At 34.4% G+C, this 21504-nt stretch overlaps 1 protein-coding gene across 1 annotated transcript in view; it reads right to left on the reverse strand.

Annotated features, from left to right (window-relative positions):
• The window catches only part of IL1RAPL1 (interleukin 1 receptor accessory protein like 1), a 1280256-nt gene that overhangs the window by 1058314 nt on the left and 200438 nt on the right, over positions 1 to 21504 (reverse strand). The window contains exon 2 of the mRNA XM_084869596.1: positions 17592 to 17697. Coding sequence (XP_084725722.1) covers positions 17592 to 17673 — 82 coding nt within the window. The 5' untranslated portion in view covers positions 17674 to 17697. The remainder of the gene's footprint in view (positions 1 to 17591; positions 17698 to 21504) is intronic.

Genomic DNA, 21504 nt, shown 5'->3' on the forward strand with positions numbered 1-21504 from the left:
TTTGCATATTAGCCTTTATATATATATATATATATATATATATATATATATATATATATATATATATATATATATATATATAATGTAGTATATATAGCATATAGTATATAGTGGATTTTATATAATGTATTCCTCATATATTTCCCATTCCCCACATCCAATCCATTAAGTGCTGTTTGATTCAATGTCCAAATTATCACCCAAACCAGTCTTTATCTCTACATCTTCCATTGATTACCCTAGATCTAGTAAGAGTTATCTTTTGCAAGGATGATTTCAATAGCATCTTATGCCAGAGCAAAGTTAATCTTTTTAAAAATATAAATCAGATCTTGTCATTCTTTCATTTACTAGATTCTAGTGGTTTCACATTACACTAAGAACAAAATGCAAATTCCAAATCATGTCCTTTAGGGTCACAGTTTATTCTCCAGCATTTCCTACCACTTAATTCCACTCATTGCTCTACAGCCTTTGAAAACTCCGCTGTTTGATTCACAGTGAGTTTTGTTGACTACCTGTCAGCCAGTGAACAAAAATGTTCTTTGGCATTTACTATTGCTTCTGTTTGGAATGAGCTTTTTCCAGATTTTTAAAATATCCACTTCTTAAAATTACCTCTCTGACTTAAGAGGCTATTCAAAAACTAAACAGCACCGACTAAAAACATTCTACCCATTGATTCTATAATGCTGAAAGTAGTGAATATCCTCCTTCTTCTACAAATAGTAATTGCAAAGGTAATGTAACCTCTTTGTTGGTTACAAAGTAGGGTACAAATTTAAAAGCCCTTACACTTACACACTTCCAATGAATTCCAAATTTGTTTTTCAGAAAATATTAAACTTTCTTTTTTATTTATTTTTATTTTTTTAAAATATATTTTATTGATTTTTCACAGAGAGGAAGAGAGAGGGATAGAGAGTTAGAAACATCGATGAGAGAGAATCATCGATCAGCCGCCTCTTGCACACCCCCTACTGGGGATGTGCATGCAACCAAGGTACATGCCCTTGCCCGGAATCGAACCCGGGACCTTTCAGTCCACAGGCCGACGCTCTATCCACTGAGCCAAACCGGTCCTGGCTAAACTTTTTCTTTTTTAAAAACACAGCTTTCTTAATACCCATTCCAATTCAAGTATCATATATATACATATATATATATATATATATATATATATATATATATATATATATAAATTATTTGCATAAAATAGTATAATATGCATTGCCATTCATATACACATGAAAACAGATACTCATGAACTCCTCGTTTATTAATGGAAGTTCACTTCGTTTTTTATGTTTGCAATTCCCAGAGATGCAGGCATCTAAATTAAATATAACCATGAGTTTGAATAGAAGTTTTAATAATTTGTCATTTAACATTCATTTATAGATGGTGTTGCATAATCACATGGCAACATGAACTAAGTGTTCTCTTTTCAAGTTACCCTCAAACTGCATCTAGATGTTTTCCTTAATTCAAAACATCTGGTTGCAACATCATTTTTCTGAGTCTTGAACTTCTTCTCAAGGTTTCTTCATGAAAGAAGCATGTCTGATGTAAGCCATGTTAGCCCCTGACATTTTCCATTCTCTTTTGCATAATTCCTACCTCATTCTACTGTGAGGAAAACTGGCTTAAATTTATGAGAAAGTTGTGTAATGGCGAGGTGTGACACTAGGCACAGAAAGGAGAGTTTGGAAGATATGGATCTCCAATCCATGCTCATGTGTTACTTGATACTCTGCCTCAGACACTGTCCTGACTCTGTGCTCTCAGCTGCCTCCTTCTTGAGAATCTTCTCCCTCCCTAACATCTGATGGAGAGTTTTCCTACAAATTTGTCAGACATCATCAGAAATTTTGTAGAGAGGAGAGAATGGCACAAGAGAGTTTTCAAGAATACCTTCCAACAGCATCCGAAAGGTGTCAATATGATTCTATTTCCCCCACTCACTAAGCAAAATATTATAAAGTATAAGTGAAATGTAGGAAGATAACAGAACTAATAGTATGCATCAGTAAAGTTTAAATATTTTATTGCAATCATACTAAACCTCACTTATTCAAGGTAGGATGGCATAAAGTCTGCATGCTAAGTTACCACGCTTCAGATAATTCTTATTTTCAGGGCATGAAATAACAGATTTGGCAAAGCATAAACAACATAAAACTAAAACCGAACAATATTATCAAAAATTAAAGTAAGTGCACAAATGCACTTCATTATATGCAAGATTTGATGTGAGGCATCAATTTAGTCATGTTCTTGTCTAATTGAGAATATGTCAGCAGTGTAATCATTCAGGTGGTGATCATAAGGAAATGTGATAAATAGTATTCAGATGCCACCAGCTGTAATTCAGAACACAAACATTAAATTCCAAAAGAATTCAGTATCACATGCAGGTAAAGCTCAAAGGGATACAAGCTCATTAATAACAGTTAATTAATGCCATATTAAAAAATATAGATGTGGATTTAGGAACATTATGCAAAATTTGAAATGAGTGTATATATGTAAACCTAAAGCCTGAACCTTATCATTGGAGGATGAGTTAAAATTGGGGAAAAAAATCCTTAAAAGTACTTAGTACAGAAAGGAAAGATGGACTAAAAAACAAATAATGATAGCAAAACAAAACAAAACAAAACAAAACAAAAAAAAAAACTCCAAAAGCAGCACAAACAAAAATAAGCAAAGCTATTGTTATAAAAACCCCATGCATGCTGTAGAATGAGACTCTCTCCAATTAGCTTCTGTAGATCGTCTCATCTCAGACAATTAGAGCTAGTTGCACAAAAATTGTCTCATTCAGAACATGCTTTGAGAGGGTTTACAAGATCCCAGTGGAGCTTCCAAACTTGCTTTGTTTTCCTAATTGAAAACTTAGAAGGTAATAACCCCCTCTCAATCCAAAGAAAGCCGGAAACCCTAGGATACAAAGCAGTTTTCAGAGAAATTTAAAATAAAATCATGTATCATTAAAAATTGAACAAAACAAACCAAGCACGTCTTCCAGGGAAGCGACAACATGCCTTTGAAACACCACTGTTCATTGCAGTAAGTCACCACTGTTCATTGCAGAGTGGCATGTCAGTTACAGAGTGGCAGAATGAATGTGCAAGTTGCCAAATTGAACTAATTCATGTTCTGAATTAAAATAAAACACCCACAATGTTGTAGGCCACTTCTATTCACCAGCATTCCTAGGGTTTGCTGTGATCTGCCTTGAGAGACATGGAGGCATACAGCAGCTGTTTGGCTCATGCCCCACTCTTGGCAGGCACACTTCAATGCAGGATTCCTTTCTTGCATCTAGTCCTCCTTCACTCCTTCATGTAATGACCTACATATGCACATATGTGTCAAAAATAATAAAGATAGGGAAGAGGATAAAGCTGTGCAATCCCCATTAAAATGAAGTAATGGAAAAGCTGCCCTTTTGAGCAAAAGAACTGTCACCTCAACATCTACTTCCCAGGGTAGCTATAGTGCTTCTGGCTTATGCTATTCCAATTCCAGCAGAGAACATATACAATAGCCATGAATGGTCAGGTCATCCTGACAGCTAAAGATAAAATATAATCCCCTCTTTGCAGAGAAATGTAAACTCTGATAAAAGTATTTATGTCATGTAAGTTAAATTCATTCATTTGCTCATGTAACCATTCATCACAATGGTATGTGTAAGGCCCTGAATGAGGGCTTATAAAGGTTATGAAGTTAAATTACATAGAGATAATTCCTCAAGGAGTTTCCAATACTGGAGAAGAGTTATGACATGCACATAAATTGCCACAGGAAAATACAGTGTTGTGATGAGATTCATCAATGTTCTTAATCAAGAAATCAAATACAAATATGTGATGAGCACTGAATATGCAATGACTCTTCTAAACACAGTGATTCTAGAAGACATACATAAACATGTATAAGATAACTTCAAAAAATATATATTTTATTGCTTTTAGAGAAGAAAGGAGAGGAGGAAAAGGAGAGAGAGAAGCATCAATAATGAGAGTGAATCATTGATTGGCTGCCTCCTGCACATCCCCTATTGGGGATAAACCAACCCAGGCATGAGCCCTGACCAGAAACTGAAGTTGGAACTCCGGGTTCATAGGTCAATATTCAACCACTGACTCACACCAGCCTGGCTATATAAGATATTTTTATACTCAATGAGCTTATACTAGGTAGTAGGGTAAATAAAACACAGATTTTTAAAAAATGCAGCAATCACATGCCCTCATGATTTTTGACTCCCCAGAAATTGGCACAGAGTGGCTCATTAATAAATGTGTTTTGTGAATTAATAGTTAACTCTATGTATATTTATATGTATGCATATATGTATATGCACATAGGTATGTGTATATCTATCATACATTACACTACATTTCAAAAGAAGCCTGACATCTTTTTAAATGTCATTTCCTGTGTTTGAGGCATTTCTCTGAAATTAACTAAAGGAAGACCCATGATATTATACAATCTTTCATTATAAGCACACATGATAGAAGAAACTTGAAAGACCTCTAAGAAGTAAAAATGTACTTTAGGAAAATGCTCTGGGTGAGAAATCAACTGCAAGAGAGGGATTTTGCCCTGCGAATTTTATGTCAGGTGTACAGTGGGCCACTCTGAACCCAAACCACAAAGGACAAATCATACTGAAAACCTAAACATGTATTTGTCCAGGAATAAAGTAGAGGAGAAATGCCACATTAGCTATTACTGCTCAGCAGAATTTTAAATGTAATAAAACCAACTGGAATTACCTTTCACTTTTCCCTCTTTCCACTGTATAATCAGCCACTAATTTTTATTAATTCTGTATTGTAATCCCTTTCGTTCTATTTCTAATGCAATTGTCTCAATCCAGGACTTCCTTGCTTGGACTATGGGTCTCATTTCCCGCCCTCTGGTGTCAGGGCTCTCTCCAACCTATCTGGTCAGGCTACCCTGCTATACACCTGCTTAAATTTCTTCAGTGGTTCCTGATTTCCTAGTCACATTTCTTGTTATATTATAAAAATCCTTTTGTAATGTGGCTCCCATCTATGTTTTCACCTTTTCTTCTAAGACAGTGATCGGCAAACTGTGGCTCACAAGCCACATGCAGCTCTTTGGTCCCTTGAGTGTGGCTCTTCCACAAAATACCACGGCCTGGGCGAGTCTATTTTGAAGAGGTGGTGTTAGAAGAACTTTAAGTTTAAAATAACTTATAACAGCAATATGAAACTAATACATTACATTGTATCTCATATCTCTTATTTATGTTTTTCCAAATCTTTGACAGTAGAGATGGTAGATAGTTCATCTTTTCAATTCCATGCAGAATTATTTCCAATTGCTTGTTTATAGTCTGTTTTGTTTAATAATATTTGCTAAATATGAAAGAGTAACTAGAACTGACTAGTAAATATGACTGGACAATGCCTATTACAGCTACGGTTTTAAAGTTAAAACAGATACATGGGTTTTATAATGCAAAACAAACATGCAGCTGCCCTGTCAGGGTAGCTCAGAGTGTTGTCCCAATATGCCAAGGTTGCAGGTTCAATTTCAGGCAGGACACATACACAAAGCAACCAATGAATGCATAATTAGAACAACAAATTGGATCCTCTTTTCTCTGAAATCAATCAATAATTTATTTAAAATTTTATTTAAATTAAAAAAACATGCAGCTACCAATATAATACACACACACACACACACACACACACACACACACACACCATTCCATAACTTTCCAAAAAAAATAATTACCAAAGCTATGGGGAAACAATATAAATAACTTTCAGTATATAACTCATGGATATGGAAAACAAAGAAGGAAGTTACCAAACCTAAGAAAGATAAATCATTTCACTCTGTTTCTTTTACTAAAACTGCCAAAATTTTGTTTCTAATAAGGAATTCAAAAGTCAAATATCTACAAACATTTTACCCTTTAACCTACAAATATTTTAATCTTTTTCATATCCAAGTATAGCTAATGTCAGTCAATATTATTGAGCACTTAGTACAGTAGGAATTAAATAAATGCTTGTTAATAACTGTATACAGACTCTATTAATATGTCCTTTGGGAACATGCAGGAGCTTCCATGTGACATTAGGTCAGAATTGCAAAAAAGAAAAAAATACCCTAAAAGAAACTCACATAAACAAATACAGCTGTACACATTATACGTATGTAAGCACATATAACTGGAAATAATCGGAGACTCTGCTCAACGTTTGGAAAGACCATTAGCATGTTAGTATGTTAGCATGTGTGTGTATATGTGTGTATCTGTATCATATGCCATGTATTTGAAAAGATATAATATCTGAGACCCTTTAGAAATGTTTCTTCTTTGAAAAATCAAACATTGCCAACAAAGAATTTTTCTTCAACTTGCACCTGATTCGTTTGAGATATACAAATAATGGCGATTGCTTTCCAAGGTAATTTTGCTTGGTGACTAATGCTTTACATTAGCTTGATTATCCTCAGGGCCCCTCACTTCATATTCCAGGCCCAGTCCTTTGGCAGGAAAATCTAAGTGGTTTAGCACAGATCGATCCTCACTTATTCTTCACTTCCATATTTTTACCAGCAGTTCTTCCTCAAAGTAGTGAACAAATGAAAAATCTTTAATGACTTTTTCTCCTATTGATACTTGAATCATTACCATGAATACTTTTAATGGCACCAGCACAATAAATAATTTTAAAAATACTTTATATGATGAATGGACTAGTCTACATAATCCAAACTCCATTAATACAGGGCTAAAAACTGACATGATGATTCTATCATAAAAATAAATAAATAAATAACATTTTTGTATCTTTAAAATTGTCAGTGAAATTTTCCATTATAATTTTTTTAAAGAATAGAACATATACTTTTTAAAGCATAGGCCAATAATTTGGAGACAATGGTAGGAAAATATTAGGGTTAATTAAAATAATTTCTGAACAGTAATTCATGTTTATTTCCTCTCTGCTTTTTGTATTTATTACTGCATTTTCACCAACTCTGAAAAGCCACCAGATGGCATTAAAGAGTCCAATTATTTTACAGAACATATTTCTAGGAAAAAAACCTCTCTTCAAGTCGAAGTTGCTCTTTTTTTCTTATATGCTAATATGTTGAATAAAAGAAATTAACTCATCAGAGTATAGAGATCTTTCCTTATCATTGATAAAAAAAATTCCTTTATCTTTCACAACAAATTTATATGACATTGGAAATACGCTTTTAGAGATCAAAATAAAATATCAGTGATAGAACTTTACTGAAATCAAGTTAGTCATATGAATTGGGAAATATTTTAGTACATTAGTAAAATATAAGTGAGAATTGAATGGTGTTTAGGATACCCACAAGAGATTTACTGACACTTTTTAAAGAAATGTTTATATACAATAACCTTCGGAGATTTTAAAACTTGGCAAAATTATCTATTGTCATTGCCCTGGGCAACATTTTCCATGCAAGGCAACACTCTAGCTGTCTTAAGAGACTATAACTCTATGAAAGGAAATTTGTTATAAATAAGCAAAAACAGGCTAAAACACAGTTTATTGTATTGAACTATCAAACCTAATTTCACTTAGACACCTCACATGTGCAAGGAAAAGTACCTTATTTTTACTCTAGTTTTATAACTATATAGCATTTTTTTAAAAAAATAAGACTAATATATACATATATTTAAAAGATCAAACTTCTGTTTTAAACCGATAACACCCTCTGATCTGTGGTGTTGGGACAAACTGTGCAGCATAAAGCTCATTTTAGTCAAGGTTGGGCCTCAAGAAATCTGGCTATAAACTTCAGCCATCTCAATTTGATCAATTTGCAAATATGAAAAATATTTTTCAGAAGGAAGTGTCAATTTGTGTACTGAGTATTCATTGGAGGTGTTCAATAAATGCTTATGAGATGAACAAAAGGATAAACTTGTATTTCTACTGACAATGTAGTTCAAAACGTTTGCTTTATGAAAAGGGAAACTGAGGTCCTGAAATGTTCAAGGACTTTCTCCAAACAACAAGGCTTATGAGGTGCCTGATTGAAACTCAATTTTCTTAGTTTCTTATTCTATGGGTTTCATAATACTCACACCACAACAAACCTAAACCACTTTGGAAAAATAACTCAAATGGTGTGTTTTTGGCAATCATCACTGTATATAAAAGTTTACATGTCAATATTAATTGTTTGTAGAAATATCCTGCCAATTTATTATAGTCAACATGAGTATTAGCCATGGCAAATTTTAGTAGACTGTAATCCACCTTTCCCATCTGTTTGTATGAAGAAAACAAAAATGTAATCAGTATTCCCCTACTTTCAGGAGATTAGTTCATAGCAAATATATTTTAAAATAATCTTTGATTGGAAAAAGCTTTATCCTTTCTACAGTACAATTATTCTCATTATCACGGATGACCAAGAGTTTTACCTAAGTAAATAATAATAAAAGTAATAATTTCTAATAGTTAAGCAAACTTTAAAAAGTAAAAAGCCCAGCTCTAGCTGGTTTGGCTCAGTGGATAGAGAATTGGCTTGTGAACTGAAGGGTCTTGTGTTTTATTCCAGCCAAGGGCACATGTTGTGGGCTCGATCCCCAGTGGGGGGGCATGCAGGAGGCAGGCAATCAATGATTCTCTCTCATCACTGATGTTTCTCTATCTCCTTCTCCTTTCCTCTCTGAAATCAATAAAAAAGAAATATATTTTAAAAAATAAAGTAAACAGTGCTTATACTGATGTATAATATATACTTTAGAAAAGCTGACTTCTTTCAGATATCTAATGAGATCACACTGGATTATCAAAGTAGAGCCTAAATCCAATGTGTCTCTCTTTATAGAACCTCACCCGATTAATATGATTTTACTGATTTTAGAAAGAAAGAGGTAGGAAAAGAGAGAGATAAACATCGATGTGAGAGAGTAACTTTGGTTGGTTGCCTCCCTTATGTGCCCCAACCAGGAACAAACCTGAAATTCTTCAATGCACGGGGTGATGCTCTAACCAACTGAGCCACACTGACCAGGGCCAATGACAAGCGCCTTTATAAGAGAAGAACAGAGGGAGATTAGAGACACAGAGAAGACCATGTGGAGATGGGGGCAGAGATTGGAATGATACAAATACAAGCCAAGGAACACCTGAAGCCAACAGAAGCTGGAAGAGGCAAGGAAGGATTCTCCCAAAGAGCCTTCATAGGGAACATGGCCTTCCCCACACCTTGATATTGGACTTAAGGCCTCCAGAACGGGGAGAGAATAGATTTCTATTGTTTTAAGTCGCACAGTTTGTAGTGATTTGTTACTGCAGCCACAGGAAATGGAGGCAACTCCACACCAATGAATCCATCAGCTAAATATTTCCAGTGATTGCCACAGTTCATACATTCCAAACTGAATTCATTCCATCTCCTCTGCCTGAACAAACCACTAGCCCTCTTCCCTCTGCAACTGGTAACACCATCAATATAACTTTTCTTCAAATTATTTCACAACCCAGCTCCAAACATTCATTCCATCCCAGTATTCTTCTTCAGAAACATGTTTTCAGGCCCTCTGATTGCTTTTCTGGCCCTGAATATAGCTAATATATTTATTGAGTCTCTGACCAATCACTCTGAAATTCACTAGTCTTTCCTTCAGGGAATTTATATATACAAAAACAGATCTGGCCATGCTACTGTCCTGTGTGACCCTTTACAGCTTGACTGTGTGTGACTTTCTTTTGTTGTAAAGACAGCTTTAAGGACAAACCGATAAAAACATCTGTGAAGCACTATCGCATATATACCAAGGAGTTTCATATTTATGCTGTATAGAAGACACCATAATGAACAGATTTGCCAGCTCAGAGCCCCAACATCACAGACCAAATTTTGTACGAAAGGAATATGCAAAGTAATTAACTACCTCAGTCAATTTTTTCCTCTGCAAGATAGAACTGGAAAGTTCTTACAAAAATGAAACCCTTTTCACTCTTTGCCCAATCTCCATTTTGGGCTTTGTCTTACTCACAAAGACCTACCTACTGTTCTCTTTAAATAAGTGGTTCTTTCAAGTTTATGTTCTTTGTGAACCTTTGACATAATTGATGGCAGGATTATTTTCTCCACCTCTTTTTTATTTCTTTCAAACATCCCCATCTAATCATCAAATTCCATGGATTCTAACTTACAGGTGATCTCTGCTCTGACTTCCCTTTTCTCACTACTGTTACTTTGAATCAGGAAATCATTTTTATCAGAGATTTTTGTTGTTGTTGAAAGGAGCACAGACCCCTTTAGGATAGCACAAGGAAAGGGGGATATTTTTAAAGGGTATCTGTACAGTACAGATGAATATTAAGTTACCAAAACCCAAAGCATTCTTTGTGTCTGTTTCTTCTTTTTCCTTCCCTGAATCCCTTACCTCCGCTTTCTCAGCCCTGTTTGCTTTTCCCTTTTCCTCCTTTTTGTCCAACTCTTCTCTGTCTCTGTTTTTAAATCAGGTACCACAGATCACAGAGTCCCCTTAGTAAACATTTTTAACTTCCTTGATGTTATCTCTCCCATTTCTACCTAGCTCCTCTCTAATCTCTAATCCAAATTCAGTCTGTTTGTCAGTCTGACTTAGCCAATTATTAATTGTGGTAGGAAGTATAATGCACTTATCTCCCCAAAGATTCCCACATCATAATTGCTGGAATACATGACTATGTTATATTATTAATATATGTCAAATTATAATTTATATCTTAAATTATATATGGAATTTTTCCAATGTTATATTATATGTTACAGTTTTTATTATTTTAAGGATCTTGAGATGGGGAGAATTTTCCTGGATTATCTAGGCAAGTCCAGTGTAATCACGGGGCCCTTTTAAAGGAAAGGGGGAGGTGAGAAAGTCAAAGCCAGAGAAGGAGATGTGACAACAGATTCAAAGTTTGGAGTGATAGGGGACAGGAAGCCTAAGAATGCAGTCAGTCACGAGAAAGTGGAAAAGGCACTGAACAGATTCTCCCCTAGGGCCTGCATTAAAAAATAAAAAATAAAATAACAATGGGGAGTGGGGAAAGGGCAGAAGGTGGGGTGGGAACCTGGTGGAGGAGAGCAATGGTGGGGGGGGGAGGAACATTTGTAATAATATGAACAATAAAAACTTATTTAAAATAAAATAAAATAACACAGCACTACCAACCTATTTCAGATATCTGATCTCCTGAAGTGCAAGATAAATTTGTGTTACATTAAGCCACTAAATTGTTGGTATTTTGTTAAACCGTGATAGGATACTATTACAACAGTGCCCGTAATTTCCAAGTCACCTTAAGGATTACTCTCAAGATAATAGCAAGACTGTCCATGGATCGGAGTTTTCATCCTCTGGTCCAGCAGTGATCACCTGTGCTATCTCTAAAATGAATATCAATTCCTTAACATAAGTTAAAATGTCCACCAATGACTGGCTCCATACCACAGCCCTCTACCCCCTCACCTCTCCCATTAAATATATAGAAGAATATATATTTTATTACCCCCATGATACACTGTCACCACTATATTTATTAACTTGAAAAATTCCACTCCCTGTGGAATCCTATTCCACTTGCAAGATGCATCCATATTGACTTTTTTTCTCCTTCTCCAGGTAAATTAACCACAAACAAGGCATCCCTATGCAAATTAATGTTAATCTACAAAAGTGTACTGACAACTAAAACGGAACAAGTATGTTTACAGTGAAATTCGTACTTATATTAAATGATTATTAAATGACAATGTTAGATTTTTTTTTCATTTGTCAGGAGTAAGTTCTATCGGTTTGTTATACTTATTCTAATGAAATATATCACTTCGAATAGATATTAAAATTATTCTAGAACTAATGTCACAATTTATTTTTAAAAAACTAGATACATAGAAGAGAGGAATTTTTTTTCCCAAGAAAAATTAAAGTGCATTTTATTTTCACTTTAAAACCTAAAAGAACAAAGCCTCAGTATTTTGGTCTTGTAAGCTCTCCCAACGGAGACCCTCTTCATATTTCATGACATTTTTGACAAACTGAGAACAAACACCTGGTAACATAATAAAAGGCAGATGCTGGGGGACTAGGTTGTCTCTTAATCATATGGAATTAGGCTCATTGACTTCCAGGAATGCCCGAGAGAGTGCATGCACATAAATCACATTGGCATGAGATGGGAGCACCCCACTAGCCTTTCTCCCTCCTGTTCCGTTGAATCTCACTTTCTTTACACACTAGCATAATTTTTTTAGGAAAAGAAATTATGATGCAGAAATAACAAATACAAATATTATGATCTAAAGCACCCTTATATATTGGTAATTTAAGAGAAACTATTGTTAGTAATGTTTCCTAATCGTTACAAGTCCTTACAGCCATGGCATTAAACATATAATAAACAAACCCTTCAATACTTATTTAAGAATAGGACATTTTTCCTAATGGCTAAAGTAAATTATTTTAACAATTCAAATCATTTTCTTCTTGTCTTATTCTTCAAAAATAACAAACACAAGATTAGAACCTAAACTACCTTATCTTTATAAATTATTTTGGCTCAGAGTTACGAGTTTGGGATGTCTTGTGAGAGCCTTGCCTTCCTCTTGCTGTTGAGGAGAACTACATCTAAATCATTTTACACAAACAGGTGTCCTTCATCAGATTCCGTAACAAAGAAAATATCAACCCCCTGTGGTAACCCTTTAACTCTCTAAAAGCTGCCTTTTTAGGTAGCTTTTATGTATCTTAAATAACTTCTAGAATAAGAGGTACTCTTTGATTTATGTAATACAGCCACTTTTTTTGTAATGTGCTCTAATAATATAAATACTTTTTTCCTATACTGAAATAATTTGTTTATTTATTGTGCATCAGTAACAATGAATGACGCCCTTTTCATCGTGATCTGTATTGACCAATATAATTAAAACCAAAACATATGCAAATGACAGAACTTCTTTAAAGCAGCAGTAAACACAGTAAAATTGAATATAGTGACATCTAAAGTATAATTTTTCTTTCCTTCTAACAAGTTTTGAATTGCATTTCAAATTCATGAAGGCACTCATGATTTACCTTCATATAAACCCTTACAATCCTTAGATACTGCTTATTCCTAATTTATATATTTCGCTTCAGTATTATACATTATGCTAATTTCCATTCATGATTTTTTTTTTCTTAAATGTCTACTTTATTTTACTTTATTTTGCTAATAGGGTGTTGGTTTTCTAGCATCCTCACTCATGTAACCCAGCCTGAACATTAAAACCACTCACTCATTCATTCATGTACTCATCACCTCATTTAGACATTTCGTGGAACCCTGACTCTGAAACACGCATCATATTTGGCACTGTAGAGGTTATAAGCGTATATAAATTAGGATTCTTGCATTCAACAACTAGGTGTGGATATGAGAGCAAAGACAAACAGATAAAGCGTCTTGATTTCTTTCTCTTTCCTTACCTCTACATTCAGAGCCCTCTAGCTTCATTTCTTGTCAGTGTCCCCAACTCTTGGGCCAAATCACAACCCACACTTTAGTTCCCAAAAAGTAATATGCTCACACTTTGTAAATAATAGGCTCTCAGCAGTTTACATTATTTACTTGCTCCTGAATCCTATCCCAAATTCTCTTACCTACACAAAATAAAAAATAAATATTTTATAGCCATTATTAACAGAGACTGTACTATCCACTAGGAAAGACCTTGCAAACACATAGCATTCAATGATCTTTAACCCTTCAAATAATGTAATGTCAATATTTTTAGTTTAAAAAGTTCTACCAAGGCACAATGGAAATATTCAACATAGATTAATTAATTTGCATACAAAAACACTAAGTAAGAAGAAGGAAGGAAGAATGGAAGAGAGAAGAAGAGGAGAGGCAGAGAATAGAAGAAGAGAGGAAGGAAAGGAAGAAGGGAGAAAGAGAGGGAGGAAGGGAGGCTCAAAGAAACCAACAAGAACATTAAGGTAAACTTTCCTAACTGGCTGTGATACAAAATTTTCCAGGCAAGCATTTGTTTTACATGTGGTTTTTATACAGAATTCTATGAACGACAGCAACTCAAATGTTTACTTACTGAATTGCTACAACGCTTCACACACTGGAGGAGAATAGGTAATATTGATAGTCTGCCTTTCTCTTCCGTGCTACTTATAAAAACTAAAAATAAAGTATATAATTGTTTCAAGATGAAATCCATTATATAATAAAGGCTTAATATTTGCTCCCATAGATTAAAGACCTTGATTCTAAATTTATGTAAATTTTAGACAATTACCTGAGACTAGAGTAACAGATTCAACCCTTAATTTTTATAATGATGTATCAATATATACCTGAAGTGATATTTAAAACAAAGCATTATAAAGTTTAAATTTTTAATATTTCAAACAAGAATGTTATGATGATTTAACTGCCTTATTATATTTAATTTGTTCCTTAAATTAATAGCAATGGGTGTACAAGTCAATAGGATAAAAACAATAATATTTTCCAGTTTATGTATCAATTGCTCCTATTGCTTTCAAATTAGTTCTGTTAATAAGAAAAAATACATACCTACTCTTAAATTTTTATGGAATGACTATATATGTTTATCTGAAGTAAATACTATACACAATTAGCATGCCATAAAAATGCAACATTACTGTGTGCATTATAATCATAGTTAATGTGCTCTTGGTTATTAAAATGTCTAGTGCTGGTTTTATAGTGGTCACAGTAAATTAAAAATAATCTAGAAAAACATATGAAAAGCATTGGCATTTGAATCAGATTTAGTGATTTTCAAAAACAAGTTATAAAATTGAAAATAAAAAGAATTAAATGATGATAATAAGAAGGATAAGTTACCCTCTTGTTTAATATGCAAGATTAGATATCAAAGCTTGATTTTACTTCCTGGCCTTGATGCCCCTGGCTTTATAGGTTAGGCTGGGCATAAAGATTGAGCCATTAATCTCATAAGATGCCAAGTGCACTCCTCTTCTATTTGATCTATGGAGATCGGTAATGATGCTCTTTGCAAGCTACATATCTGCTTCTCTAAAATAAAGGTGCCATGGTAACAGGCATCAGCTACAATGAGTGCAGGCTATGATAGTATATGGGTAAAGCAGTATTATTTATTCCCAAATTGCACACTTAATATTCTCAGTACCTGCGTTGTCGTTTTTACATTTCCATACAGAAAGCCATAGGTTTGGGAGGTATATGACAACCATATTCATAAATAGAAAAGAGCACAATCTCAGAACTTCTGTCAAACTTAGGGCAGCATTTTATTACCACCATCCTAAAATAATTATATCATTAAAATAAAAAATTAAATTTGAGACAGGTCACTGACTTTTCTCAAGTCTCTGGAGCTGAAGGAGATATGGATGTTTCAACTGCTCCACATTTCTAGCACTGCTCTCATTTTTCTCAAACATACACAGTCAGTCCTAATTTAATAAAATATTTTCCCCAAATTGGAGTCTGTATAAAATGAACCTGTCACCGCTACTATGTGATGATGGGAAAAAGTCACATTTGCATTTTATAAATAAATCATATATTTGACATACACAAAAAATGGGGAAAAACAATTTTATGTAATCAAGATAATAACCAGAAAAATAAGGTTTTTAAGAGTCAATCAACATTCCTATTTTGGATAGTTTGTATTATAATTCTTGGACAGATAAGTATTTCTCTTCTATGTGGACAAAATCTCAAAAATCCATGTTAAGTACTTCTAAAGTAAAGTAATATATTCTAGAAAATATTACTGTTGTAGAAGTTATCAGCTTTCATCACAATTTACGCCCCTTCTACCTTCTCATGAGTATGCTCAACTTTCCTTGCAAGTAGCAGACAAAGAAATCAAGATATCTGCTATTTGCCAGTAATCTATTCAAATTACAACACACACACAGACACACAGACACACACACACACACACACACACACACACACACACACACACACACCACAACCACTATATCATAATCCTGCCCTAGGGTTTTCTGTCATTCAAAATGATCCACCAAGAGAAACAGATAAAACAATGCCTAAACATAGAAACACTATTTTTTCACATGGCCTACATCCATATCAATGGCACATACATCAGATAGAATGCACAAAAACGTTCTAGAGCCAATAGCCTTAGTAAAACTCCTTTTACTCTTAACCCTGCACCCCTCCGTATATGCATAAAGTATTTCTCAACCCCTCCCCAGACTTACTCCCAAGTTGGGGCTCACGAGAGCAGACTTGCTCTCTACTTCCTTTATATGTGATCATTTTCATTATATAATCAATGTGCGTCCCGGGCCTCGTGACTTAAGGGACTGAGAATCATTGCTACTGCTCCATCTCAACCCTTTCATTCTGCCTCCTTCCTGAATTTCAGATACTTCTGTTTGTGCAATTCTTAATATCCCGATACTTTGCAGTTGCTTTCTTGCATATTACCTCTTGATTTTCCCCTCACTGTCTCTCTAGAACTTATAGATAAAACAATCTATATAGTTCTAGCAACTACTGTATTTTCCGGCGTATAAGATGACTTTTAAAACGAAAAAAAGTCAACCAAAAATCGGGGGCAAAAGACCAAAATTGCACAAAAATTACCTGCAAATCTTGATGGCAAGGTAAGTTTTTTCTTTGAAGTGGGGGGTAGTCTTATACAGCGAATATAGGCCTAAACCTATGTTTTAACTGTAAAATTAGGGGGTCGTCTTATACGCCGGAAAATACGGTAAACACAATGCATTTTTTATTCCTCTACATTAAAAAACCTATAGCTTCAAAAATTCTGTAAGCCCACATTAAATTGATTATTTTCAATAACTTATTGTACAGTATACAACTTCATGTTAATAACAGTATTCATTCAATTGAATTGTACATTTCACTAAATCCAAGTATCAGCAGTAAACTGAACACCAAATTGTGAGATAACATGTAAAGTTTTCCACAAGTTTCAACATTATTCCTTTTAGCAGCTCCTTTAATATCACCATTCCACTTTACCTCTATATTGCCTACTAACATATTAGCATGTTTCCCCATGACATTTTCTTCAATAATGCATGTGCTTTCTTTAAATACTTGCAAAATAATTCAGCAAATCAATTGAAATGCAACCCTAAAAGGAGTCTGGTAATCATAGAGGGCATTGAAATAGTAGCAGTCAAAATCAACATAAAAAATCATATTTCCACATAAAAATTAAAATGGCACACTTTATAAAATGTTGAAAGCCATGCAATAAAATAAATAAACTGCAAGCTTTTGGATTGAAGCCATTTCAATTCAGAGTAATTAATGAAATAAGCCACCGTTTTTCAACCTATTCCCACCTTTTTAATTTCCTATGAGTATGCTCTACTCATTTAAAGAGATACCCAGAATATTTACACAATATGAATTCCCATTAATTCTCAATCCTTCCACAAATGGCAAATGTGTGAATATGACACCATCACTTCAAGCCATAAAAGTGAGAGAAAAGGAAGAAATGCTGCTTACCAGAGCCTCTTTTGGTCACAACCTTCAAACTCTGAGTAAAAGTAGCATATAGGAGAATCAAGTGAGGAATTGGAGGTTTCATCTTTCAGCACTTAAAGGCTGTTCCCTATAGCAAAGATAAAAAAGAAAAATATACATTTAAAAAAATAAATACCAACATTATAATATTTTTTAAGACTTCTGATCATGCACAATTGGGGCAACCAATTTCACTAAAGGGTAGAATATGAACAGGATCTGTTTATTCTATGTTCCCATATACTATGGCTACTAAGTTAAATCAAAACCAGTAATGCTAAAATTATATCTCTATAGGAGCTCCAAAATGTTTTCTAAATCTTATAGTTATTTAAGTTTTAAAATTTATCTTTGTTTAGAGAATCTAATTGTATTTAAGTAAATGGAAACAATGCCTTTAAAATTAATATTTCACTAACAATTTATTTTAATATAAATTACCAAATACTGACATCTTAATGTTCTATACTGCAATAAAATGTGCCTATATTCAGTATCGCTCTTTCTGATGGAGAAGAAATCATAAATTCTATGTCTCTAAAGATTTCATCATAATTTTACAATTCTCTTTCAAAAAAAACTCTATAAGATACTTCAGGAAAATTTAAGACTGTGTCTCTATTGAAAGAAAGTACACTGTCTATGAAAGCTCCAGGAAGATACATCATTTCTTCCCCTAGCAAGGCTCTCAGAGGGATACTAGAAGGGACAGTAGCTTAGTGTTTGGATTTCAAAAGGGGATACTATTTCATTTGAAATTAACTGAAATGAGCATTGTCTTCTGCATAAAAGCATCCCTCTTTATTTGTTAAAAGACTGAGATAGTAGAGCTGAATTTCAAAAAGTATCAAGTCAGAACACAGTTCAAACATATTGTCAATCCATGACAGTACAAGTTTCTTTGCAAGAAACTTGAAGACTGATCATATTCAGCTTTCCTTCGCTATGACTTTATTAAAGATGAGAAAGGAGAAATGGTGATTTGACAGTCATACATTTTTTGCTCTGCTAGAGCCTCAGATACCTCTGAATATTTTTAAATGATGAACCCATACACATTAATGAAAGTCTGTTAAAACATTTTAACACACAAAACAAAATCAAAATCCATTCACTTGTTATAAAGTGTTGCCATCATCATTTTAGTTAGAAAGTTAGTGAATTGGTGCATTTTCAAGTAATGAGGATAAGCTATTTTAATTCCCATTCCTTTAAATGATGATAACCTGCTTCAGTTTTCTAATCAAGGACCCTGAGTTCATATAAAGTCATCAACAAAAACTAGTCCGAAAGGCCGAATCATCAGCCACATCTGCCAAAGTTCCACGCTGAAGTGCAAGCCTGATTCCTGGATTCCTAAAACCCAAATCCCATTTCCCAGCCACTGCACTAACTGGAGCTGCAGGAAATCTTCAAATTGACATCTTCAGCCTTCAGGTTAGCAGTGAGAATTGGTTCTTCTTTTAGTGTGAGTTTAATCAGTGCTGCCCAAGAAACTCTAGGGTGCAACCACACACTACAAGACCTTCCAGCTTAACTAGCTTACTACTTTACTTGTGTGTAGTGTGTGTGTGTGTGTGTGTGTGTGTGTGTGTGTGTGTGTGTGTGTGTGTATTTCAGAGAGAAAGGGATAGGTAAAGAGATAGAAACATCAATGATGAGAGATAATCATTGATTGGCTGCCTCCTGCAGGCCCCACATTGTGGATGGAGCCTGAAACCTGGGCATGTGCTGGGAATCCAACCATGACCTCCTGGTTCATTGGTCAACACTCAGCCACTGAGCCATACCAACCAGGCCGATTACTTTACTATTGTTCAAAACACTATTTCTTTACTTGTTTCATTTCTATAAGGCATACAGGCTAATTTGTAATTCAATTTCTTAAAATTAAATTGGTTTGGAAAGCATCAATTTGGTAACATCAAGATCCATACTTGAATCTCTTCCAACTTTGTGTATCAGGAAAAACAAAAAGGAATTACATAGCACTTCACAGATTTAATGCCTTGGTCAATGTACAATCATCTTTATAAATCTCTTTGAGGAAATGTATTTTACGTTGAAAGACAGATAGATTAAATATGTCTAGTCATAGACATCCTACCTTTACTTCACTTGTCACAACTAAAATTCTTACCCAGATATCAAAATGCAAACTATATATAAACATTTACTGAGGTTCCCATGTGCTTTCTTAGTGTCACACACTAATTCATACTATCAATGACATAATTTCAAGAAGCTTTCATTTCTAGGTGAATGGACATGGAATAATATGTCTAATTCCTGTTAAGAATACCATTCACCAACTGGCTTCACATAAACCACTACTAAATCTTATGCAAAATGCCAATGGCACAGTAGTTATATGCAATTAGTATGTCTGGATTCTTATGTTTTAATCCTCACTCAAGGATATGTTTTTTATTTATTTTAAAGAGAAAAAAAGGGAGAGAAATGTGAGAGGGAAACATTGATTGGTTGCTTCCCATATGCACCCTATGTTTTGCCATCTATGACCTGCGTCATTGCGGATCAATAACCTCTCTGTGAGAAGCTCCTTCATTTACAAAGTACTATTGTAGTACATATACCATAGTGCCTAGATCAGCATTGGCACCAAGAGCAAACTAAATGAATGAAAGCTACCATTATGGTTTTTATTTATTGCAGGTGATTGTTGCCAATATTATTACTATTAACACTATGATAAACTCAACTCACATTGCCACACCTGTGAATCTCTCTTTCTCTCTGTATATATATCTACTCTCTTTACATTCTACCTCACACTATTAGCTTATGTGTTTAATTATGTCTTTCTCTTCTACCAGACTTGAAGTCCCTCCAAGATAAATGTGTGTTTTATTCATCTTTTTATATTCAATGCTCAATAAATATTTGTTGTAAAAAAATGAATGGATGAAAAACTGAATGTGGCTGCTATTATATGCAGTTGAATTTTGGCATTCAAACTCATCATTTGATAAACACTTATTAAGCATATACTTCCAAGAGGCTGTGCTATGGTGTAGTGGGGACACAGAGATAATGTAATGCACTCTAACAAAGAAGGCTCCCAGGCCAATAAAGGAGACAAATGCTTACCTACTTAATTAGACTGACCCTGTTGCCATATGGTGAGTATAATATGCTGAGGGAGTTGAGGGAGATATTAATTCTGCTCCAGGTTGGGTCAGGTGAAGTATTAGGGAAAGTCCTTCAGAAGAAGCAGCAATTCAACTTGGTCATAAAGGAAAGACTTTCAAAGGGAAAGAAAATAATAGGTTTAGGACAAAGGATGAGTGAAATTGTAGCTCTGGTAAGAGAAATAATGTCCACTGCCAAACATGTCCATATCTGAATTTCTAGATCCTGTGAATATGTTATCTTACATGGCAAAGGGACTTTGCAAATGTGGTCTAAGTTAAGGATTTTGAGATGGGAGATTATAATTTGCATGGGCCCAATATAATCACAAACATCCATGTAAAAGGGTGGTAGCAGAGTCAAATTCAGAGAGAGCAAAGTATGAAAGCAAAGATCTGAGGCTAAAGTGATGTACATCATTTTTTATTATTTTTGCTATTTTATTTGTTAATCCTCACCCAAGGATATTTTTCCATTGATTTTTAGAGAGAGGGGAAAGAAGGGGAGGCAGAGAAACAACCATTTGAGGGAGACACATCAATTGGTTGCTTCCCACAGGAGCCCCAAATCCAGACCAGGTCCGGGGATCAAACCTACAACAAGGGTACATGTCCTTGTCCAGAACCGAACAAAATTATGTTTGGGGCATGACAAATTTAAATTGCTGGGACCCTTCAGTCCAAGGGCCAATGCTCTATCCACTGAGCCAAACCGCCTAGGGCGAGTGATGCACTTTAAATGG

The sequence above is a fragment of the Pipistrellus hanaki genome, assembly GCF_964339955.1.
Source record: "Pipistrellus hanaki genome assembly, chromosome: X".
In the NCBI taxonomy this organism is placed as follows: Eukaryota; Metazoa; Chordata; class Mammalia; order Chiroptera; family Vespertilionidae; genus Pipistrellus; species Pipistrellus hanaki.